Below are 20714 nucleotides of genomic sequence, written 5' to 3'. Positions count from 1 at the left end.
TAAACCACTTGGGCAATTAGATATTTAACCCTAAATTATAACAAATTTTGTTAGGTGCATTCTCATGCGGACAATCATTAAGGAGCAAAGATAATGGAGCGGGCTCTACTAACACTTTTTCAACAAGGATTAAATGCATAAATGGTTCCTATAGTTTTACCTCTTTATTAAAAAATGTATTGAAATTTTAAAAAGTGACCTAATTGATACCTTTTTATAAGTTTTAACAATGTAATACTTTTGTTCATTTATCGTCTAAAAATTTTACAGGGTTTTTGTCACGTGTGAAAAAAACCATGTAAGACAGAAAATGTTGTCATGTACAAAAATATCACATCAACTTGACACGTAACAAACAATTTTTTTTAAAAAAAATAACAAAAGTTACAAAACTCAATTTTATTTTTTATTTTTTAAAAAAAAGAAAAAGAAAAACGGGTAGCTTGGACAAAGGAGGGCTTAAAGAATTTTTTGAGTGGCTCAAGTCATTGTATCTCGCTTGAGTGGTGGTTTGACAACTATTGAAAGAGGCTTTGAAAGGTTGCTAGACCACGCCTTAACTTGTGAGCCACCCCTAACTGGATCACCTCTTAAGATTATTCGATAAGACTGGTCGAATTACACTTAAAACCATTTTCAGGGATGGTTGGACTCCATTCCAAGTGATGGTTGGATTACCTCTTACTTGGCTTTTCATACGCTTTAAAAAATTTCAATAGATTTTTTAAATGATAAATGAAAGAAAATATTAAATTAATAAAGTACAAATACTGATTTTGTCATTTTCAAAATCCAAATTATCTTTTGATTTCAATTTTCCATGGCTCATTTTACAATCTATCTCTTTGCATGTCCCCGTGAAAAGCTTCGTTCTCTCTCCTATTTGTGAATTCTTCCCTGTGCAAGCCGACATGGGAGGGAAGCTTCCCCCCCTTTTCCTGTAACCTTCTCCCCCTTCCTTGCAACCCCATCTTTCTCTCCTTCTACTTTATCCGCCCAACCAACCAACCACCCAAAACCCTTGAGAGTTTTCTCTCATACCAACCAACCCAAAACTCTTTTGAGGTTACTATCATGCCGGATCTTTTTTTGGCTCTTTATCTTCTGGCTCTGCTCTCAATACTTAGCTCATCAGTTTATCCCATCTCATTCCACCGTGTTTTGATCGTTTTTTGGATGGTTTTTTGGGTCAAAATCTTAGGATCTAAATCTACACTTTCCAGCCCTTTTTCGCACCACACGCACCTCACCAGTAGGTTCGTCGGTGTCATCCGAGTCCACCGACAGTCGTCATGCTCCCCACCACTGCCCACTTGTCGAAGTGTCCACTGCACGCGCTAGGGACCTTCTTGGCCTGTGTGGACCACATCTCATCCAACCGCCTCTCCCCACCACGACTTGCGGCGTACTTCATCAACTCCAGCATCTCCTACTGGCGAGAGGCCTTCCTCTAGCCGCGCATGGCTCTCACGCGCCACCAGAAGTGGCTCCCACTCCCCTACCCTCATTCAGGCCTATGTTGTTAATTATTTTCTTGTTTGTGTTGATATGTTTTGTTTTGGGCTTTTTTGTTGTAATCTCTCTCTGTTTATTCCTGTATCGGTGTTTGAGTTCTTGTAACTCTTTATACATCTTTTACCACCTTAACTGGTGGCCTCGATTTTTAGCATCCGTGTCACGAATCACATGGCTCGCATCTTCAAAAACATTGTCTCCACGTACTTTCGTTCATAGTTTAAATTTTGAGTTGCCCAACCCTTGTTTTTGTTCTTTTCCATTACTGTTGTAATTTTGTTTTTCATGTATCTTACCAAAAAAAAATAAAAAATTCAAGTATCTTTTTAATAATAGATAACCCACAATTACCAATTATGCATTTAACACTTCCAATACATATTTTTGTCAAAGAAAAATGATCTTTTTACATATTATATATCTTTCCGATATATCTCTTTTTAATCAACCATTAAATTTGTAGAACCTACATATTTTCGTTTGTTATCATTACCAATTTACCGTTATTAGTAGCATGCTTCAAAAGGAAGCTCTCCACATAACACTTCCTCATTAACTTCAGAAGTTTCATGCTTCTCAATGCAGAGACCGCTATATTTTTCATCCTTTGCCCATACATGTTGCGTCAAGGAGATCATTCTCGCTATAGAAACCCAATAAAAGCATGAATTAACAAGGCACAATGTGATATCCAATCGACTAATAAAGTTGCTCACAAAATCACCTATAGTTAAGGTGCCATTTCAAAGTTACGGAAACAGTACAAAGCAAAAATCACACCTACAGCATTGCAAACCAAAACAATGACAACTGCATGGAGAGAAGCAAGGCAAAGGCTCCAGCAAATATAAAAAGTGCGAGCGCACCCACAGACAAAAACTACAAAACCCATTGCTAGCTGGTTGTCCACCACTAACAGAAGAACACCTTACCTCCTTTAAGCCAACTTCCCTTTCAATGGACCTCTTGGAATCTTGCTCAAAACCTTCGCATCAAACACTACATACTGCTTTTTAAGCTCGAACATCGCCTTCTCTGCAAATGGATCAACCTTGTCCTCATACTTTTCGTACAGAACGGGCACAGTGTGCAGCAAAACGAAAGCTGTTCTCCAAATCGATATTAACAAAGTTCAGTACACAATGTTAAGTTGATTATAAATAGAATATGCATAAACAAAAGTTTTGTGGTTATTACATATGTAGAACAAGGTCAAGAAATTGCACCAACTCCCCACAATTGAAAGAACCCACAAGCCAGCAATAACCTGACATCGAAAACATAACCTTATCAGAAAAATCAGATAACAAAATAAACTTCCATACTGAATTGCCAGTCAAAATCATGTTAAAGATATACTGTTTAGCAGAATATCCCATTTTTGAAGACTAGCAATTACAGGACATGTATTATAATACACTCTAGATTTTAGTAGTATAGATCAGAGTCTCAAATCTAGCAAATCAGCTACCTTCATGAAACAATAGAAATATTAACTTGTTAAACCAGCGTGAGCACTGAATTAAGAGGTTAGACCAGCCTAAACCAATAAAGAATTTCATATGCTTATTTAAACTAAACGGTGAATATTCTACCAACGAAACATAGACAAAACACATACAATGAGAAACTTTTTCAAATCTCTTCCAGTTACAATATCACGCAAGATAGCAAAACCATGGTTGATTTCAATTCTCAGCGCAGCGGCAACTTCCAAGAATGGCTCCTCAGGAAGATGAACTTCTGGGATGCGGGGTGGAGTCCTAGAAACAGACATCATCTTAGGCAATTAATGAAATATATATATAGATGAAAACATGGCCTAGTTACCTAAGAACTGAATTTAATACAGATTAACACTAAGGGCTGATAATGTGAAAACCCATAAAGCTTACTTGTTGATAAACGTATGAGCATTGGACCACAGGAACAAGACTGCAAGAGAGAGTATCAGAACGTGACATGCAAGAGTAAGTAGGTGGTATTCGATTAATTCAAAAAGAACCCAGATTGCGGTGGCTCCACCGAGCACACTGGCTGAAATCTTCTTGTTCCTCCATAACAACACATCAGCAGCTGCACCAAATCATCACAGAAGTTGAGAAAGAACACAATCTAAAAACATAGATCAACACTTAGCATTGCTTCGCATTAACTTGGGGAAAAAAAAAATTTACAACTTCGCTCTTGAGGGGAAAAATAAAAAAGTCACAACATATAATTGGAAATGACCCAATTTGAAAGGTATCATTCTCTAACGGTCTAACCCTCTCACTGCATGAACTTTCAATTTACGCTCCCCTGGATTCTCAGCAACCATACTTCAAAACTCAAATTTTGCATAACACTTTCCACATTTTACCAGCAACTAAACAGAGTCTATAAGCTTCAAATAGAAATTAAAAAACAAAATACCCCAATTAACCTAAATACCCATACAGATCACTAAAACAATAATCTGACAAAAACCTAAACGCAACTTGTACTCCTACAAATCGAAACGCGTTGTTTTCCTCCATTTCCAAAGAACTTACATTGCTTTCAAAAGAAAAGCAGAAATCGCATCAACCAATGTTTTCAAAACAAACACGCACATTTCAAGAAAAAATGTAATATCAAACACTGCTGAACAACGCCTATCCGATCCGATAACAGATCTCAGATAAAAAATGTAATCCTACAGAGAGAGAGAGAGAGAGAGAGAGAGAGAGAGAGAGAGGAGTGATCGTACGTTTTCCTCCACCGAAAACCTTGTAAACCGGTTTCTCCCTGCCGAAAAGCCGGAAAATCTTGGCTTTCACCGACGACGGAGAGACTGGTTTCTCGTTATCCGAATCCGAAGACGACGACGAATCGTGCGCGTGGATCTTCTCGCTTATCTTCTCCATCATCGACTCCGCTGCCGAACCCGCACTCTCGGAATGCTCCGCCATTCTTTTCGGACACCAAAGTTCCGATCCGCCACCCGAAAAAAATAAATAAAAGAATTTGAAATTTTTGATGCTGAAATTATTATTATGCGAGTGAGCAATAGGGCTGCAGCAGAGCAAATCTGAGTGGGATTTATATAGAGCGAGCGCGAGGTGAGATCGTGACCGTTAGATGGTGATGTGTCCCTGCCTGAGCTTTGTGCTCCAAGCCTAGCTAGTGCTTCGGGGAATTTGAGAGCCAAATTGACGGCGTTGGGTTTGATAAGTCCGAGGATCAACGACGTTAGATTTGACGGCGTATTTTTGTACGTGTACGCGCGGGGGGTGGGGGGGGGGTCCTGGGGGCTGCGGTGGACGGTGGGTGTTACAGAAAGTCACAGGCCCAGTGACCGGTTGGGGGACACGTGGCTGAGAACAAGTGGAGAGATGGTGGCATGGACGGCTGGTACTTTTTGGGTGGTGGGGTGGGGTTACATCTGAGTGGGTTCCACGTTAGGGGCTAATTGGCGCTAAGCAGATAGAAATACTCAAAATCGGATTCTCGAACTTTTGAAATATTCAAAAGCAGATTCTAAGGCCATCTCCGGCGTCTGCTTTACTTTAGTCAAAAAGTTAAATTTAATTATTTTTTTTTGCCTTTTTTTCTTCTTCAACAGATTAACTACGTTAACTATTTTTTCTTAATAAACAGTAAATAGCCAACGATAACTATTCATTGTTCAACTCTACAAGTATTTTTTATTAATATTTTTTCAATCTCTCACTCTCCCTCTTCGTCCCTTCCAGTCTTGATGCCCAACAAAACCCTTCGCCCCTCTCGGTCAACACCACCAACCCCTTCCCTCTCCTTCACTGCCGCTGCCCTTCTTTCCTCCGTCCCCAGCAACATCGTCATTCTTACCCAAGACCTCGCCGATGAGCTCGTCCTCGTCGACACTAAGCCCAACAAGCTTCGGGGGAAGATGCTCGACCTTTAGCACGCTGTTGCCTTCCTCCCCCACACCAAAATCCACGTCTCCGTCGACTACGCCGTCACCGTCGGATCTGATCTCTGCATCGTCATTGTCGGAGCCAGCCAGATCCTCGACTCGTCCAGGTTTTGGTTCCTCGTCGCCGATCATCTCGACGCTCGCCGATCCTCATCAGCTCAAGAAATGAGACGGGTTGGGGTTGGGGGAGATCGGAGAGTGAGAGGAAGAAGTGAAAAAAAATAATAATAATAAAGAAAAAGATTAAAAAACAATATTTTAAGAAAATGAAGTGTTTTTAAGATAGTCAGTGGTTAAAGTAGAAATTTGTACTTTTTAAATAGCTATTTTAACTCTAACTGCTGGAGATGGCCTAAATCTGCTACACAACAACTTTTTGATGAATTTGAAGATTAGAGATTTCTTTAGTATAAGGTTTCTGAAAATCGTACGCTTAAAAAAAATTGGAAATAGAGTCCATTCAAAAATAGCCGACTAGTTTAATTAATATCATAAAAATAAATTGTTTGATCAGCCTAATCTGTCTTCTAACTTCTTCTTCTTCTTCTTTTCCCCTTTTACTTTGGTTGATAATTCAGAAATTGTCCTTGAAATTTTGTTTTGTTTTTTTGTTTTATTTATTATTATTATTATTTTTATTATTTTTATGTTTGTAAGGGTTAGTTTGGTTTATGATTTGAAAATGTGATTTTTAAAACTTCAGTGTTTAACAAAATTACAATTTAGTCTTTTAAATTGCAATTTATTCTTTAAAATTGTATTTTTTTTTTTTAAAAAAAAAAAATACATTCATACATGTGGTTTAAAAAATAGAAAAACGTTTTCAAATCACAATTTTTGTGATTTGGTTTAAAATTATACTCTTTGTCTACGAAATCACAATGCAAAACGCACTATAAATCCAAACTTTTAGATGACATCGGGCAAGACTTGAACAAACTCTGGTTCAAAATGTCTGCTCTCATTCCTCTTGATTTGAAGCTTAAAAATGATGGTGGTGCTAAAGCGTGAAGGAAATAGTATTTTGATGAGTTGGAAGTATGATTAGGGAAAGCAAATTAAGAATGTTCAATTGGTGGTTTTGGTTTTGGCTCTCCATCTTGGTATCAGAAGCGACAATATCGCTGATTTTTGGGGTCTAAGAAACGGGTTGCAACTTGGAATCCATCTCATCTGAGATTATTGGATATGACTCAGTGTTTTCGGATCCGTGGTCTTCGCAGGAGGAGCAAGAACTCCACCAACAGCTGCCCATGCCAGTTTCTCACTTGTACATGTTTACTATCATCCATCATTATATAAAACTTTAGCACAATTTTTGTTTCTCTTTCCCCACGCTTCTGTCTATGTTTGGTTCTAGCTAGTGACACTAATTAACTTTTGATTTTATTAATATATCCTCAAATTTTAACAAAAAAAAAAAAAAAAAATTTATTATCTATTGGATGCTTGTGTTAGAATATTTTCTTTATTGGGCTTCCATTGATTGTGGTTTTAATTTTCTAAAATGGGTTAAATACAACCTAGATTGTTAGGCCCAAATATGTTGAGTGATCGTTGAGTTATTGGGCTTATACACTTTTAGTTGTGTAGGAATTGGATGTAATAAACAATATGTATGCATGAAACCCTATTAGAACATCTCCAGCAGAATAAGTAAAACTTTCATATTAGTTAAATATAGCTAATATTACCATTTTTTCTCCTCCAGTAAAGTAACTAGAGACGAGGTAAAATGCATAAAGTGCTACATTCAATGTAGCACACTAGATAAAGGAATAGGATCCTCTCCATTTAATGTTTAGTTATTAAACAAGAGGCCAAATTTACCAAAAGAATGAAATGACAATTTTACCCCTTATTTTATAGCTAACCGGTTCCTCTGCATTTTAAATGAAATGGAGAGGCTTCGTTTCCAATAAAAAAAGAGAGATAATTTTTTAAAACAAATAGAAAATCTGTTTGAAAGTATATATAAAAAAAAAACAGTAACTAAAATAGAAAATTCAACTTTTTCACTAAATATTTTACATATTGATGTTGGAAATGCTCTTAGAATTAAGAAGTCCGTGATGGGTAGGCGGCTCTATATGATTTTTTTAAATATAGGTTAGGTCCTCTCCTCTGCAAAATACACAAAACCCTAGTTTCATTTGTGAGAGAATTTTGGCTTGTCTCACTGACAACCACCTTTAGAGAGAAGAAAGGAGGGAAGACCTAGTTGCTAGTATTATTTTGCAATACACTTGGTATTATTTGACAATAGATCTGATTCAACAATATCAAGTTGAAAGATTGCAGAGGTCAAGTTGGCTTGTCTCCTTGATATTGTGGAATCAACAATATCAAGGAGACACAACAAGCCAGATATGCTTGCTGCCATATATCAAATATTGAAGTATCAACAATATTATGGCTGTGAGATATAAATCAAAAGATGTAAAATTATCATCCTCAACACAGGATGCCACTCCATTTATGTGCTTATCTGAAAGGTCTAGGCGGCTTCTCTAGTACAGCTGAAAAGAACACCTCTCTATCATCTTTATCCAGCTTTGGAACCACAACCCATTTATGCTTTTTATACCTTAACATCCTGAAGGCTTTTAGATAATCATCCAGATCCTCTTTCAAGCAGAAAAAGCTGTCAATCCACAGCAAACCCCCTGGTCTTAGAACTCTATCCCAATCATACAATATGAAGTCCAGGAGCACAAAATCAATCCAGCCATCCAGAAATCTTGTGCTGTGAATCATGTCCAGAGTATTATCGAAGAATGGGAGCCGCTGATTTATTGTCAAGTACAGAGGGATAAGTCCTCGAAGAGCTATCATTTCATTGAAGGGTGCCCCTAGATTGATACTTGCTGAGACTATTGTGACATTGAACTCCCTCATCCTCGCTGCAAAAGTCCCCGTTCCAACACTGAAATCCAATCCGATTCTGATCTCTCCGGGCTTAATACCTGTTAAAATATAAATTCAATAATTAAATTTATCACTTTCTATCAACTTAAGATTTTAGAATAAACGATGATTTAACTTTAATAATACCAAGCACTTCAGGTATAAGGAAATCTGCAGTCAGATTCGAATTTGGCTGCAAGTTTACTTGTTGAATCCATCTGGGCACTTCGTGGGAAGAAAGGTCGAAGCAATCTGTACATTTGAAGAATCCCTTGCCAGAGGAATTTCTTGCCAGGCAAGTGAAGTTCTTGCATCGATATTGACTCCATCGGACATTTCTGCTGTCAGGGAGTTTCCACATGGACTCGTTGATGGGAAATGGCTTGCAATATAGCTGCGGGGCTCTCGAGAAACATCTCCTCCTTGGTAACGGATCGCACCCATGAACCATCAGCTTTTGAGCTAGTTTCCAGTCATCATTGCAGATTTCGCCAACATCATAATCCATGTATTCTTCGATCTCTTTCTTCATGTCAAAACAAGCGTGGCCAATGCTAGTGAAAGTTCCATTCGCTCCCATGAAGTTCTGTTTTCCTAATCTGTTGGGTTTCATTTTGACATACTTACGAATCTCTTCAACGAAGAAAAAATCAGCAGCTTCATTGGGTTGTCGCTTCCATTTTACTAGAGGATGGACAGTGCTGTTTTCACTGTTCTGCTGATGAGCTTCTTCACTGAATGGCTCAATGAGCCCCAAGATATCAGCAAGAAAAGCACTGTATCTCAACAGATCGAGATGCCGAAGAGGATGATTCAGTCCGCATATCTCTCATCGTACTCATTTCCTGTTGGATTTTCTGAACAACTGTCTGGATGGTAATCCTAACTTCGCTTCCAGTACTTCCAGTTTGGCTGCTCACATGGTTTACGTGGTGGCAGAAGGTATCAGCCAGAAAAAGTGATCTGAGGGAGTAGAATTTGGATAAGGTGGCAACAGAGATGAGAATGGCAAAGACAACCAATATAAAGAATGGCTTTCGAGCCCCTCTCCACGCGCCTAACTTCATAAAAATGTTTGGTTTTCGCATCTCTGTCCTTCCAAGACAGAATTTGAAAATTCTGAGGTTCGCTTCAGCAGAAAGAACAGCCACAGTTCTAGAGCTACTCTAACAAATCATGAATTTCGTGGAGAACTCATCTAAGAATATCAATTTCTGGGAACAAGATGATTTAACATGCGGATTTATGGAAATTCAAATGATCTTTACAGCAATAAATACTGTGAAATGGGCAAAATGGCATGTACCTGAGAGATGAAAGCTGAAAGCTTTGGCTGGAATGAAAAAAAACAGGTGGGGGAGGGGATTGATCTTGACTCAAGTAATATATATTATAGATATTTAAGTGTTGCTGAAGAAATGGGTAATGGAGGATATTGAGATCAGAGTCTACTAATTAATTTTATTTTCTTATTATTTTGGGAGGATTTTAGTAGCACTTGCAGTAGTTTATTTGAAATTCTTTTTTCGTAAATCTTACTTCCAATTCTAAGTTTGTAGTCCTTCAAGATAACTAGTCAAACCTCCCAATATTTTACATTACTCTGGCCGGCCGATACAAATCTAGAGGCCTGATCATAATTTAGTTTTGGGCAAGCACCATTAAAGCAATCGCAGCTTTTCTCCTGGAATAGAAATAGGGAGAAGCCTTTTTCATGGTCAATGAAAGATTTTACAGGTATGGACGTTTTTAAATAATAAATTTACATAATTAAATAATTAATGCAACAAAAGAAATTTTTCACTATAAAATGTGTCATCTCTATTGCAATTACTGGTCACTTCGAAGAAGGACGTGTTTAACTGATTGAATTCCTTAACACCATATTTCCCACAAGTATTGCCCCTCAAGGTATTTCAAATGGTCCGGTGCTCAAAAGTCTGTATGTGACTGCCAGACGCCAGAATCAATTAACTTCGCATTCGGCTTAACAAATATTTAGTTAAATAATAATTTTTGCTATCACACTTTTACTATTTTATTTTAAAAAATATATATTATTTATCTATTTTTACTATTAAAGAGAATCAATTGATTTTTTTATGAGATTTTTCTGCTATTTTTTACTAGGGGCCACCCAAAATAATCTTTTGGCTATTTTGGCTTGCCCAATATGAATGTTCTAACTTCCAATTACTTTCTTGATGCCTCCATATTTTGACCAATTCAAGGCTTTGTTAAAATTTTAGTTTTCTGCCTTTTGGCTTTCTATTATCAAAATAAAAATATTAACAAACAACTCAAAATATAAAACATTATAAAAAATAAAAAAAATCCTTTCACCATTATCTCATATTAAAAAAATATATATATTTAAACCAAAAACACCTCTAAAACATATTAATAAACGTAGTCAAGAATATTCTTTGTCCCTTAAAAAATGTAATTTTTACGGGCATTTTTAATAGTATTAAAAATTTAAAAGAGCTTTTTTTTTTTGTTTGATGAATTAAAATTTAAAAGAGCATAGTATGCTTGCATGCATTTAAAAAAATGCTTTTGAGCATGACTCTATTTGTTAATGTATTTTGAAAATTGTATTTTGTTTTTGTTTTAAAAAAAGTAGAAAAAATTTCACTTAAGGGTACCGAACTTTCACCATTTTTGAAAGAATATATCTTAACTTCAAAACGTCTTAATTTAGGGTATCCATTTTTTGAAAAGTCTTAATTAAAGGTCATCCGATAGGATTTTCTAATTAAATCCTATCAAAATTTTTAAAATACCCATCAATTTTTTTATTTTTATTTTTTTAAAAAAATTGCTAAGATTTTGGTGTTGGTTTGAATTTAACGAAATTTGTAGAAATACCTATGCCTAAATCTTTAAAACTTTTTATAATATTTTTTTTAAAAAAATATAAACACATGAATATTTTAAAAATTTTGATAAGATTTAACGAAAAATTCTAACAGAGGATTCCTAATAGAAAATAGTGAAAATTTGGTACATTGTAAGTAAAGTTTTCCCCCCCAAAAAAAAAAAAAGAAAAAAGAAAAAAAAAAGTATTATGTTACCTGAAAGTAAAATTGGTTTTATATTTTGAAAAGTGTTTGCTGTATTTGTTTTATGTTTTGAAAGCTTGTTAATGCTTTGGATTTGAGAACAGAAAAGAAAATAAAGAGTTTAACAAAATACGTGAATAAATTAAGTAACAGGATCCTCCCTCTATAATATAACTGTTACATTAAAGATTAGTCGTTTTCTGCTGCGAAAACTGCAAAATCCTGTTGCAAATACAACGTAAATGAACTAAAAAGGAATAGTATTTCCCAACAGAAAATAAAAATGAACGACTTCCGGTGAATTGGAATACTGGAATTACTGTGTCGATTTGTGCATGACCAGATATCACACTGAAAGAAGGTAGAATTAGAAAAAGGAGAAAAAATAAACAGAACGAAATTTAGAAATATACACAAAAGTGCAAGAATTTCCATTCAAGGATTGCAAAGCACTAAACCAATGCAAACCAATTGGAACAGACTGAGAATCAAGCAGGTGATGCATCTGTACATCCCATGCATTTGGCAAAAATGATTAATTCCAGAATTCAATATATGTGAAAGATCAACACCCATCTGTAATCTGTTTCATAAGATGAAGATACTCTCTCTGCTCTAATTTCATCAAACACAAACCATAATTCAGTAAAACACAAACCCCAATACCTACCTATCCAAAAATATACATTTTTCCCATGGCAACCAAAAAACAAACACACCAAACGGCAAAACCCCAAACCACCCACCACCCAAGAAGAAAGAGAGAGAGAGAGAGAGAGAGAGAGAGAAAAACCCAAAACCCAAAAAGAAGAAAGGAAAACCCACAAATCTTATCACCTCCTCCGCCTCCGATCCGCGGCGTACTGCGAGAGCGGAACGACCTCCGAGAGCGGCGTGGACAGCGGGGTCGGCAGCGGCGAGTTCCTGCAAACCGGGCACGACCCGTTCAGTTTCAGCCAGGCGTCGAGGCAGAACATGTGGAAGTAGTGCCGGCACTCTGGCATCATCCTCAACATCTCCGACTCCTTGTACTCGCACAAGCAGATCGAGCACGTCGTGCTATTGCTTCCCGTGTTCCCATCCTTTCGAAAGTATGGGAACTTGGGGTACGAGTTGATGACGCTCTGGTCGAGCCCAACGGCGACGTTTTCATCGCGCAATTGCTCCTCGTCCTCGTCGTCCTCGGCCACGAAGATTATGCGGGGTAGGATGATACCGTCATTGGGGTTGTTGTTGTTTCCGCCGCCGCTTCTGTGGTGGTTGTTGTTGGGGGCATTGGGCGAGCGGTGGGAGCGGCAGCAGAGATAGGAGGCGAGGAGAACGGTGGAGAGGAGGACGAGGAAGCCGAGGGCGACGGCGATGGCGTAGCCGAGGCCGAGGTTGGTGAGGTAGCCGGTGCTACTTTGGGGTGGGGTGGACATTGGGACAGGAGGGGAAGAGGAGGAGGAGATTTAGCCATGTGTGGGGGGAGAGGGGAGGGTTAGGGAGGGGAGATTTTTTTTTGGGAAGGGAGGGTGGGTGAGTAGTCCAGCTGCTGCATTTAATTCTTTTAGGTTTGGGGAAGTGAGAGAGACCACTAGAGGAGCATTTATTTTTCGTTTTTATGTTCTGGTGGGCTTCAGTTTTGGGTGACCCTTCGATGGGACCTTACACTCTTTCACTCTTAAGCCTTTCCTTATATATCTCTTAATATTTGTATTCAACCATACAAAAACTCCCCTTAAATTATCATTTAATTTATAATTATTTTTGTTAATTTAGTTAATTTCCATATCGATTTTATCAAAATAATTGTAATATAAAGGTAAAAATACTCCTAAAAACCTTTATAAAAAAAGGCAAATTTTTTTGACAAAATCAACCAGACCTAACTAGTCACGACATTAAAAAAAACTAACATATGGCAGGTCATCTTGTAACCCATAATCAAACCGTGAGTCTAGGGCACGTTAATCTAATTAAAAGATTAGAGAAACATTGCAAATAATGCGATAGATTGAGTGATCAAATTTGTTTTCATCTAAATTGGGACCTTTTTTTTTTTTTTTTTTTTTTTTGTCTATTCAAGAATAGAAAGAGGGTTACATGAGAACAAAAACAAAGAGAGGATGAACTCCCGACAACAACATATCCAAACAGAATTTATTCTAAGATAGTTAAATCATCTAGAGTATTGCTATTGTCGTTTCTATTATTATTAATAGCAAGTTGGAATGTGTTGGGAAAGTGCTTGGAAGGGGTCGACTTCGCTAAAGCCAGATATATTGGGGCCAACTATTCTGATTAGAGCTCAGGAAAATAGAAGAAACAATTGGATTATTAGAGTTAAAATAAAATAAAAAATTTCCAATCCAATTTTTTTTTTTTTAAAAAAAACAATTAACTTAAATTCGACTCATGCATACCAACAAATTTTATGCAATGGGAAAAAAATGTGGGCATGGAGAGGCGGTAATGGAGCTTAGGGATAAAAGCCCACTAAGTTTCATCTCTTGCCGTGATAGAGAAACCAGCAACAATGGACAGGTTGTGTGTGAGTGTCAACATAGGTCCAACTTGCTATAGAGATGTCACAACACTCTTGGAGCTTTCTAACTCAACGTCAGCGACTTCAAATACTTTTTCTTTTTTCTTTTTTTTCTTTTTTTGTATGTCAACAAATAAAAACATATGCCGGGCAAAGAGTTTTGAATTAATCTCAAAAGTGCAAGTAAACAAAAAATAAAAGAGAATGCATCAAATGGATGATCCAACTCTATATATTATTGGCACTAATACTAAGAAAAGTGATCTCAATTAAGACGGTTTGGCAAGGCGCACCATAAATGGCGCAGCCGAGAGGCGCCAAAAGAGCTAAAGGTGAACCGCCATAGCAAAGAAGACATTGATGAGAGTTTAAACGAAGCCTATACTGGAGATGGCTTGAACAACCTGAAGTAAACTAGGAAAAGTAAATAAAATCATGGAACAGAACACCAGTAGCTAGCGTGATGGAGGAGGGTGGAGAGTGCAGGCGCGTGAAAGCCACTTGTCGGCAATGGTTGCCAGGAGAGAGGGAACCACCACGGGAAGTCGATGGCAGCGAGAGCCGCCACGCATGGAGTAGGGCAATTCACGCAACGACGCGTGTTGACTGAACAATGGCACAACTGATGGCAGAGCAAAATTGAGAGAGCATAGATCACGATGGAATGACGGGTGTGGCGGTGATGCTTCTTGAAGTTGACAGATATGATTTTGAAAAAAATCAAATCCAAGAGTTTTAAAAAGGTGGTAGAATTGAGGTTGTGGACGGCATGAGGAAGTTGAAATCAAAGCTGACAGAGTAAATAAACCGAGATAAGGCTTTCAAGGAGGCTGATAAGGCATTCAAGGATGTAGCTAGGGCTTTCATGGAGGCTGTTAGAGTTTTTAAGAATGCATGTGAGACCTTCGCAAAGATAATTGGAGTTTCAGAAGAGGCGGGAAAGGTAAGGGGGAGAGAAGGAAAATGGGGATAAGGGTGAAGGGGGTTTCACTCCCTCCTCATCGACAGTTAGGGGAGATTTGCTTATGGGAGGCAGGAGAGAGAATAGAGCCTTTTTATTGCCGAGTTTTGCATGTGAAAAGTCCTACTCAAATACTTTGTTCTTAAGTCCACTTTTGTCGTCCAAAAAAAAAAAAATGTGGAGGAAAACCAATTTGAAAATTCGGGCATCGATGGAGTGAGAATTAATTTATGTTTGCTTATTTAAGTATTTAGGGATTGTGGAGTCTGAGGGAGATGAAACGGGAAAGGAGGTTAATGGGCGTGAAAAAATAGGGATTTTGGCTTTGAGTGATTGTCATTTGGAAGGAACGGTTATGGAAAATGACAGGGTAGCTAATCTACCGTCTAGTGAATTTATTTTGAAAGTCCAGGAAAAGAGTCAGGACTTAAAGAAAGGCCACGTGGGTGGGCCTCCAACCCGGTATGTGGGAAATTGGGATTCAAAGGTGGGTCAGATGAAGTGGCAGACTGTGGGAGATGGGCTGCATGAAGTCCAGCTTGATTGGGATCCGAAGGCCTCATCTTATTTCCCATCTGTTGTACCAAACTGCTCAAAACAGGAGGCCACGCGTAAGCTACAGACTGCCTTATCTCAATCTGGAAAAGTGGAAGGTTCAAGTTCAGTTTCAAAGTTCCAAAAAGGAGCTTCTCGAAGGTTTCGTGGGGGTCGTTCTTATGACTCTAATCAAAGAAGACAACAAGATTGGAAGAAGCGGACTGGTAGTGAGCTGAAGGTAGACTTTCCGGTCGGAAAAACTGCTGATTTGGAAGAAGCTCAAGATGGAAAGCGAAAGTTTACTGAGGTTAATGAAGGTGGAGCCTCAAACAAAGAAAGGAAATATGCAGAACGTAGCAATCCGGGTGGGGGGATTTTGGCGGAGGCTGTGGAACAACCCCGCCGTGATCAATGATTGTCCTCAGTTGAAACTGCCGGGGGCTTGGCAACCCCCGGACAGTTCAATCCCTTCGCCAAATGGTGAAGGATAAAAGGCCCTCTTTGGTTTTTCTCATGGAAACCAAAGTGACAAAGAAGAAGGTATGTTCTCTTCCTATGAAGCTTGGAATGGATAGCATGTTTGTTGTGGATAGTCGTGGGAAAAGTGGGGGTTTAATCCTCCTGTGGAAGTCCTTGGCTTTGGTTGAAATCCATAATTTTAGTTGTGGTCATATAAATGATGTGGTTAAAGTTCCTAATAGAGGTGTTAAGTGGAAGTTGTCATGCTTTTATGGCCATCCTGAAGTTCAATTGCGGCCGTAGTCATGGAGTTTGCTTAGGCACCTAGCTTCTTTAGCTCCTCATCCATGGCTTTGTATTGGCGATTTCAACGAGATTGTCTCTAATTCTGAAAAATCAAGTAACACTGTTCGTCCTCGGGGGCAAATGGTTTCTTTCCAAAAGGCGTTGGATGACTGTCGTTTGCTGGATTTGGGTTTTACTGGGCCAAAATATACATGGTGTAATGGAAGATTGGGTAATGGTATTACAAGGGAAAGGTTGGATAGAGCAGTGGCTAACGATGAATGGTGTGGAATCTATGATGTAGTCTCTGTGGAAGTCCTGCCCCAAACCAAGTCTAACCATAATCCTCTTCTAGTTTTTTTCTCATAGAATAATGATATGGTTTGGTGGAAGCGGAAGCAATTCAAATATGAGGCAAGCTGGGAAAAACATCGTGATTATCCCCAATTGGTAAAGCAGGTCTGGAGGGTCCGAAACAATGTTGAACCGTCCTGGAGAAATGTTAGGAATAATCTGAATTGTTGTCAACGTGCTCTCCAGAAATGGGTTAAGAAGGATGGGGGGAAAGTGGAGGAAAAAATTGCGAAGAAAGAGGGAACTTCTGCTCCTTCAAATGCAGGAAGCCGATTTTGATGCTGAAAAGGAGATCCAGATTAAAGATGATATACAAAATCTCCTTGAACAAGAAGATTTAAAGTGGAAACAAAGGGCAAAGGAGAGTTGGTTGCAATCGGGTGATAAAAATACCAAATTCTTCCATGCTAGTACAAGTCAAAAACATCAGAGGAATATGGTGGAGTGTATACTAGATCAAGATGGGCGACAGTGCTCCTCTCAGTTGGTAATTGAAGATGCTTTTGTGCGCTACTTTCAGACTTTGTTTACAGCTGGAAGCAACCTAGATGTGGAGGAAAGCACCAGATTTATAAAGTGTAAAGTCACGAGGGCTATGAACAGTAAACTTCTAGCAGATTTTTCAATGGAAGATATTGGCATTGCTCTCAACCAGATGGTAGCCCTAAAAGCCCCGGGTCCAGATGGCTTCACAACAGGGTTTTTTCAACAGAACTGGGCCACCATTCATATGGAGGTTTGCAATGCCATTCTATATTTCTTTCAAACTGGTGTTTTAGATCCCAAGATTAATGTCATAAACATTGCTTTGATTCCAAAAGTTGATTCTCCTTGTAGTGTTACAAACTTTAGACCTATTAGTTTATGTAATGTTATTTACAAACTAATTTCTAAAGTTTTGGCCAATAGACTTAAAGAGATTTTACCATAAATTATTTCCCTTTCTCAGAGCACTTTTATTCCTGGGCGTTTAATTACTGATAATATTATTGTGGCCTATGAGATCATGCATTCCATGCAGACCCGTATGTGGAGTAAGGTTGGATTTATGGGGATGAAGCTGGATATGAGCAAGGCATATGACCGGGTGGAGTGAGCTTTTTTGGAGGCTGTGATGACAAAACTTGGCTTTGATGCCTGATGGATTCATCTAGTTATGACATGTATCTGATCGGTTTGTTATTCTGTGGTGGTTAATGGCCAACCGGTGGGCCACATTTTACCTTCGAGGGGGATTTGACAAGGGGACCCGATCTCACCCTATCTTTTTATGATCTGTACTGAAGCTTTGAGTTCTTTGATTTCCCAGGCAGTGGAAACGGGTGTTATTACAGAGGTACCTACTTCACCTCATGGTCCCCGGCTCAGTCATTTATTATTTGCTGATGATAGCTTACTTTTCTACAAAGCTAATTCGGTGGAATGGAGACGCATAATGAGGATTCTAGAAGTCTACGAAGCTGGTTCAGGTCAAAAACTAAATCTCCTAAAGACTTCGATCCTTTTTAGCCGCAATACTAGTGAAGCTGAAAGACAGGAGATTCTTAGTTCATTGGGCTTTTCTAAGGTTCAACGGATTGATAAATATCTTGGCTTGCCTTTGTTTATTGGGAAGTCTAAGATTCAATCCTTTAACAATATTAAAGACCGAGTGCAGCAAAGACTCAATAATTGGAAGATCAAATTCCTGTCTCAAGCAGGGAAAGAAATCCTTCTCAAGGCAGTGGTGCAGACAATCCCTACATATAGCATGAATGTTTTTCTTCTTCCTATTTCTTTATGTAGGGATCTTGAAGGGATGATGCAAAGATTTTGGTGGGGGCACATGGCAAATGAATCAAGGGTGCACTGGATGAGTTGTGAGAAGATGGGAAGGTCAAAAGCTATGAGAGGTCTTGGCTTTCGTGATCTGATTATGTTCAATAAGGCGCTGCTTGCTAAACAGGGATGACGTATTTTGAAGGATCCACAATCCCTTGTTTCTCAGGTGCTAAAGGCCAAATATTTCCCTCATAATTCTTTTTTGGCAGCTGATATGGGAAATAGGCCCTCTTTTTTGTGTGGAGAAGCTTGTTATCTTCAAGGGATTTGCTTAATGATGGCTTGGTTTGGAGAATTGGTGATGAGAGTATTGTTAAAATTTGGCAGGACAAGTGGTTACCAACACCCAGCACTTATTCAGTACAATCCCCTCCCAGGGTCATTCCTGCAGATTCTCTAGTCTCGGCCATTATTGATCAGGAAACTCACGCATGGAATATACAGCTCATCAATTCTATTTTCATGCCAGAGGAGGCTAAGGTAATTGCTTCTATGCCTTTGTGTTATTCTCTTCCTCCGGATAAACTTGTATGGCAGGGTACCAATGATGGGGTTTTCTCGGTGAAGAGTGCTTATCATATGGGCATGGATAGTAATTCTCAGGGTCAAGGAAGTGCATCGTGTGTGTCTCTAGAGAACAGAATTTGGAAGGTTATTTGGGCATTTGAGGTTCCAAATTCTGTTAAAATGTTCATGTGGCGTGCTTGTAATGATCTTCTCCCAATGAAATGTAACCTGTTAAAGAGGAAGATGATGGAGGAGAGTGTGTGTCCTTGTTGCTGCAGAGAGGAGGAAACGGTTGTACATGTCCTATGGTCTTGCCCTACTGCCCAAGATGTGTGGAGTAGTGGATCTATGATTTTCCAAAAATGTGCTTTCAATGGCGAAACAAATAATGCAATTTATGGAATTTTGTATGGACCGGTTGAGGGCTGAAGATCTAAATTTAATGACTATTATTGTAAGGCGAATATGGCTAATGAGAAATAAGTTCATTTTTGAATCTTTGTTTACTCACCCACATATCATTGTCTCATAAGCTTTGGCTCATCTTGAGGAGTATCAAAGATGTAACAAAAAGGAGGATATTCTTTCTTCTGGGGATCTGATGCCGCACCCTTTTAGGCCCCGAGCAGGTTGGTGCCCCCCTCCTAGTGGACTTATAAAGGTTAATTGGGATGTTTCAATAAATATTACAAAGGAGTGCATTGGTATCGGTGTTGTGGCGAGAGATTCTATAGGGAATGTCCTTGGAGCAAAGTCCCTCACAAAGAAGGTTGTTGCTATTCCAAAGTTAGCGGAGGCTATGGCAGCCTATGAGGCAGTGGTGTTTTGTAAAGAAGTGGGATTTTATGAGATTATGTTGGAAGGGGATGTAAAACAAGTTGTAAATGATGTGAATTCAAGAAGCCCCAACCATGATGTTGCTGGACATTTTGTGGAAGGAATAATTATGGAAATGCAAGGGCTACGACAAGTTTCTATCTCTCATGTGGGAAGAGATGCTAACAATGTTGCTCATCTACTAGCGAAAGAAGCCTCTTCAAAGGAGATGGATTTTGTTTGGCTTGAAGATTGTCCTAATTTTATTTTGCCTGTTGTACTTAGGGAGATTTCCTCTCCCTAGATCCTGTTCTGGGATCAATTTGTTTACATCTATGAAGATTGGCTACTTTGTTCAAAAATATATATATATATATATATATATATATATATATATATATATATATATATATATATATATTTAAATTTGAGAAATGCTACTTTGTATTATCTTATTATTTTTCATTAATATGGCACTGTCAGTTCTCCATCGATTTCTTTTCTTTTCTTTTTTTAATTGAGATTGATTTAAAGGTAAATTGACAATGTCATATAAAAAATAAAAATAAAAAAACTGAAAAAAAGTTAAAAGAATATCAAATAACATCTCCCTTTAAATTTTGAGTCTAATTTGTCCAAAAAGTCATTCTATGCTTCCATAATCTACTTTTCTTTTGTCGGGCCCGAAGATAGGAATTAATCAAACTATGGGTGCTTAAACCATTTCCTATTTTCCAATAAGTCAAAAGTTGACATGATTCCGGGAAAATTTTCCTTAATTTATTTGCCATTTTTGCTAAACCACTATTCTTTTTTTAATAAAGTAAATAGTATTGGATTTGGCAGTTTTCCAATTTCAAATATAATTATAAATTATCAAGTAGCCCGTGAGAGGAAGGTTGGCTAAAAATAATTAAAACATGTATCATGATGCTTACAAGGTAGTTCTTGATTTATTTATTTATTTTTTCAAAATTTTGGAGTTGTATTCCTTTTCCTATTTTCCGTTTCGTAATGGACACGTAATTGTGTAACAACTAT

The 20714-nt window shown here is 38.1% G+C and overlaps 4 protein-coding genes across 4 annotated transcripts; 1 reads left to right on the top strand and 3 right to left on the bottom strand.

The window, feature by feature from the left end:
• Positions 1-2184: 2184 nt before the first annotated feature.
• LOC133864537 (reticulon-like protein B5) lies at positions 2185-4560 on the bottom strand. Its single transcript, XM_062300907.1, has 5 exons — positions 4247-4560; positions 3411-3591; positions 3137-3278; positions 2713-2782; positions 2185-2619 (listed from the first exon to the last, which is right to left on the bottom strand). Exons 1-5 carry the CDS (start codon positions 4446-4448, stop codon positions 2453-2455), a joined length of 762 nt encoding a protein of 253 aa, XP_062156891.1. The 5' UTR covers positions 4449-4560; the 3' UTR covers positions 2185-2452.
• Positions 4561-7537: 2977 nt separating this feature from the next.
• Positions 7538-10024, bottom strand: LOC133864754 (probable methyltransferase At1g29790). Its single transcript, XM_062301167.1, is given in 3 exon segments — positions 7538-8400; positions 8489-9137; positions 9139-10024. Coding segments are annotated over 3 exon segments (1422 nt in total). The 5' UTR covers positions 9430-10024; the 3' UTR covers positions 7538-7918.
• Positions 10025-11938: 1914 nt separating this feature from the next.
• On the bottom strand, positions 11939-12939 carry LOC133864755 (RING-H2 finger protein ATL67-like). The gene has a single exon (XM_062301168.1). It carries the CDS (start codon positions 12825-12827, stop codon positions 12240-12242), a length of 588 nt encoding a protein of 195 aa, XP_062157152.1. The 5' UTR covers positions 12828-12939; the 3' UTR covers positions 11939-12239.
• Positions 12940-15908: 2969 nt separating this feature from the next.
• On the top strand, positions 15909-19977 carry LOC133863103 (uncharacterized). Its single transcript, XM_062299098.1, has 8 exons — positions 15909-15971; positions 16194-16475; positions 16569-16634; positions 16795-17265; positions 17839-18456; positions 18678-18830; positions 18888-19113; positions 19391-19977. Exons 1-8 carry the CDS (start codon positions 15909-15911, stop codon positions 19975-19977), a joined length of 2466 nt encoding a protein of 821 aa, XP_062155082.1.
• Positions 19978-20714: the final 737 nt, after the last annotated feature.

This window comes from Alnus glutinosa, chromosome 3 (assembly GCF_958979055.1).
Source record: "Alnus glutinosa chromosome 3, dhAlnGlut1.1, whole genome shotgun sequence".
Lineage (NCBI taxonomy): Eukaryota > Viridiplantae > Streptophyta > Magnoliopsida > Fagales > Betulaceae > Alnus > Alnus glutinosa.
Note: the sequence above shows the minus strand (reverse complement) of the source record. Positions and strands in the feature narration are given on the sequence as shown.

Bases quoted from the DNA above. Each gene is read 5' to 3' on its own strand.
- LOC133864537 (XM_062300907.1), bottom strand. From the start codon at position 4,448: ATGGCGGAGCATTCCGAGAGTGCGGGTTCGGCAGCGGAGTCGATGATG. The intron at 3,592-4,246 runs GTACGATCACTC...GATTTGGTGCAG, and splicing joins GGTTTTCGGTGGAGGAAAAC to CTGCTGATGTGTTGTTATGG. The intron at 2,620-2,712 runs GTAATAACCACA...TTTGGAGAACAG, and splicing joins CTTGACCTTGTTCTACATAT to CTTTCGTTTTGCTGCACACT.
- LOC133864755 (XM_062301168.1), bottom strand. From the start codon at position 12,827: ATGTCCACCCCACCCCAAAGTAGCACCGGCTACCTCACCAACCTCGGC.
- LOC133863103 (XM_062299098.1), top strand. From the start codon at position 15,909: ATGGTGAAGGATAAAAGGCCCTCTTTGGTTTTTCTCATGGAAACCAAA. The intron at 17,266-17,838 runs GTTTGCAATGCC...TTGATTTCCCAG, and splicing joins GGGCCACCATTCATATGGAG to GCAGTGGAAACGGGTGTTAT. The intron at 18,831-18,887 runs GTAATTGCTTCT...CTTGTATGGCAG, and splicing joins TCATGCCAGAGGAGGCTAAG to GGTACCAATGATGGGGTTTT.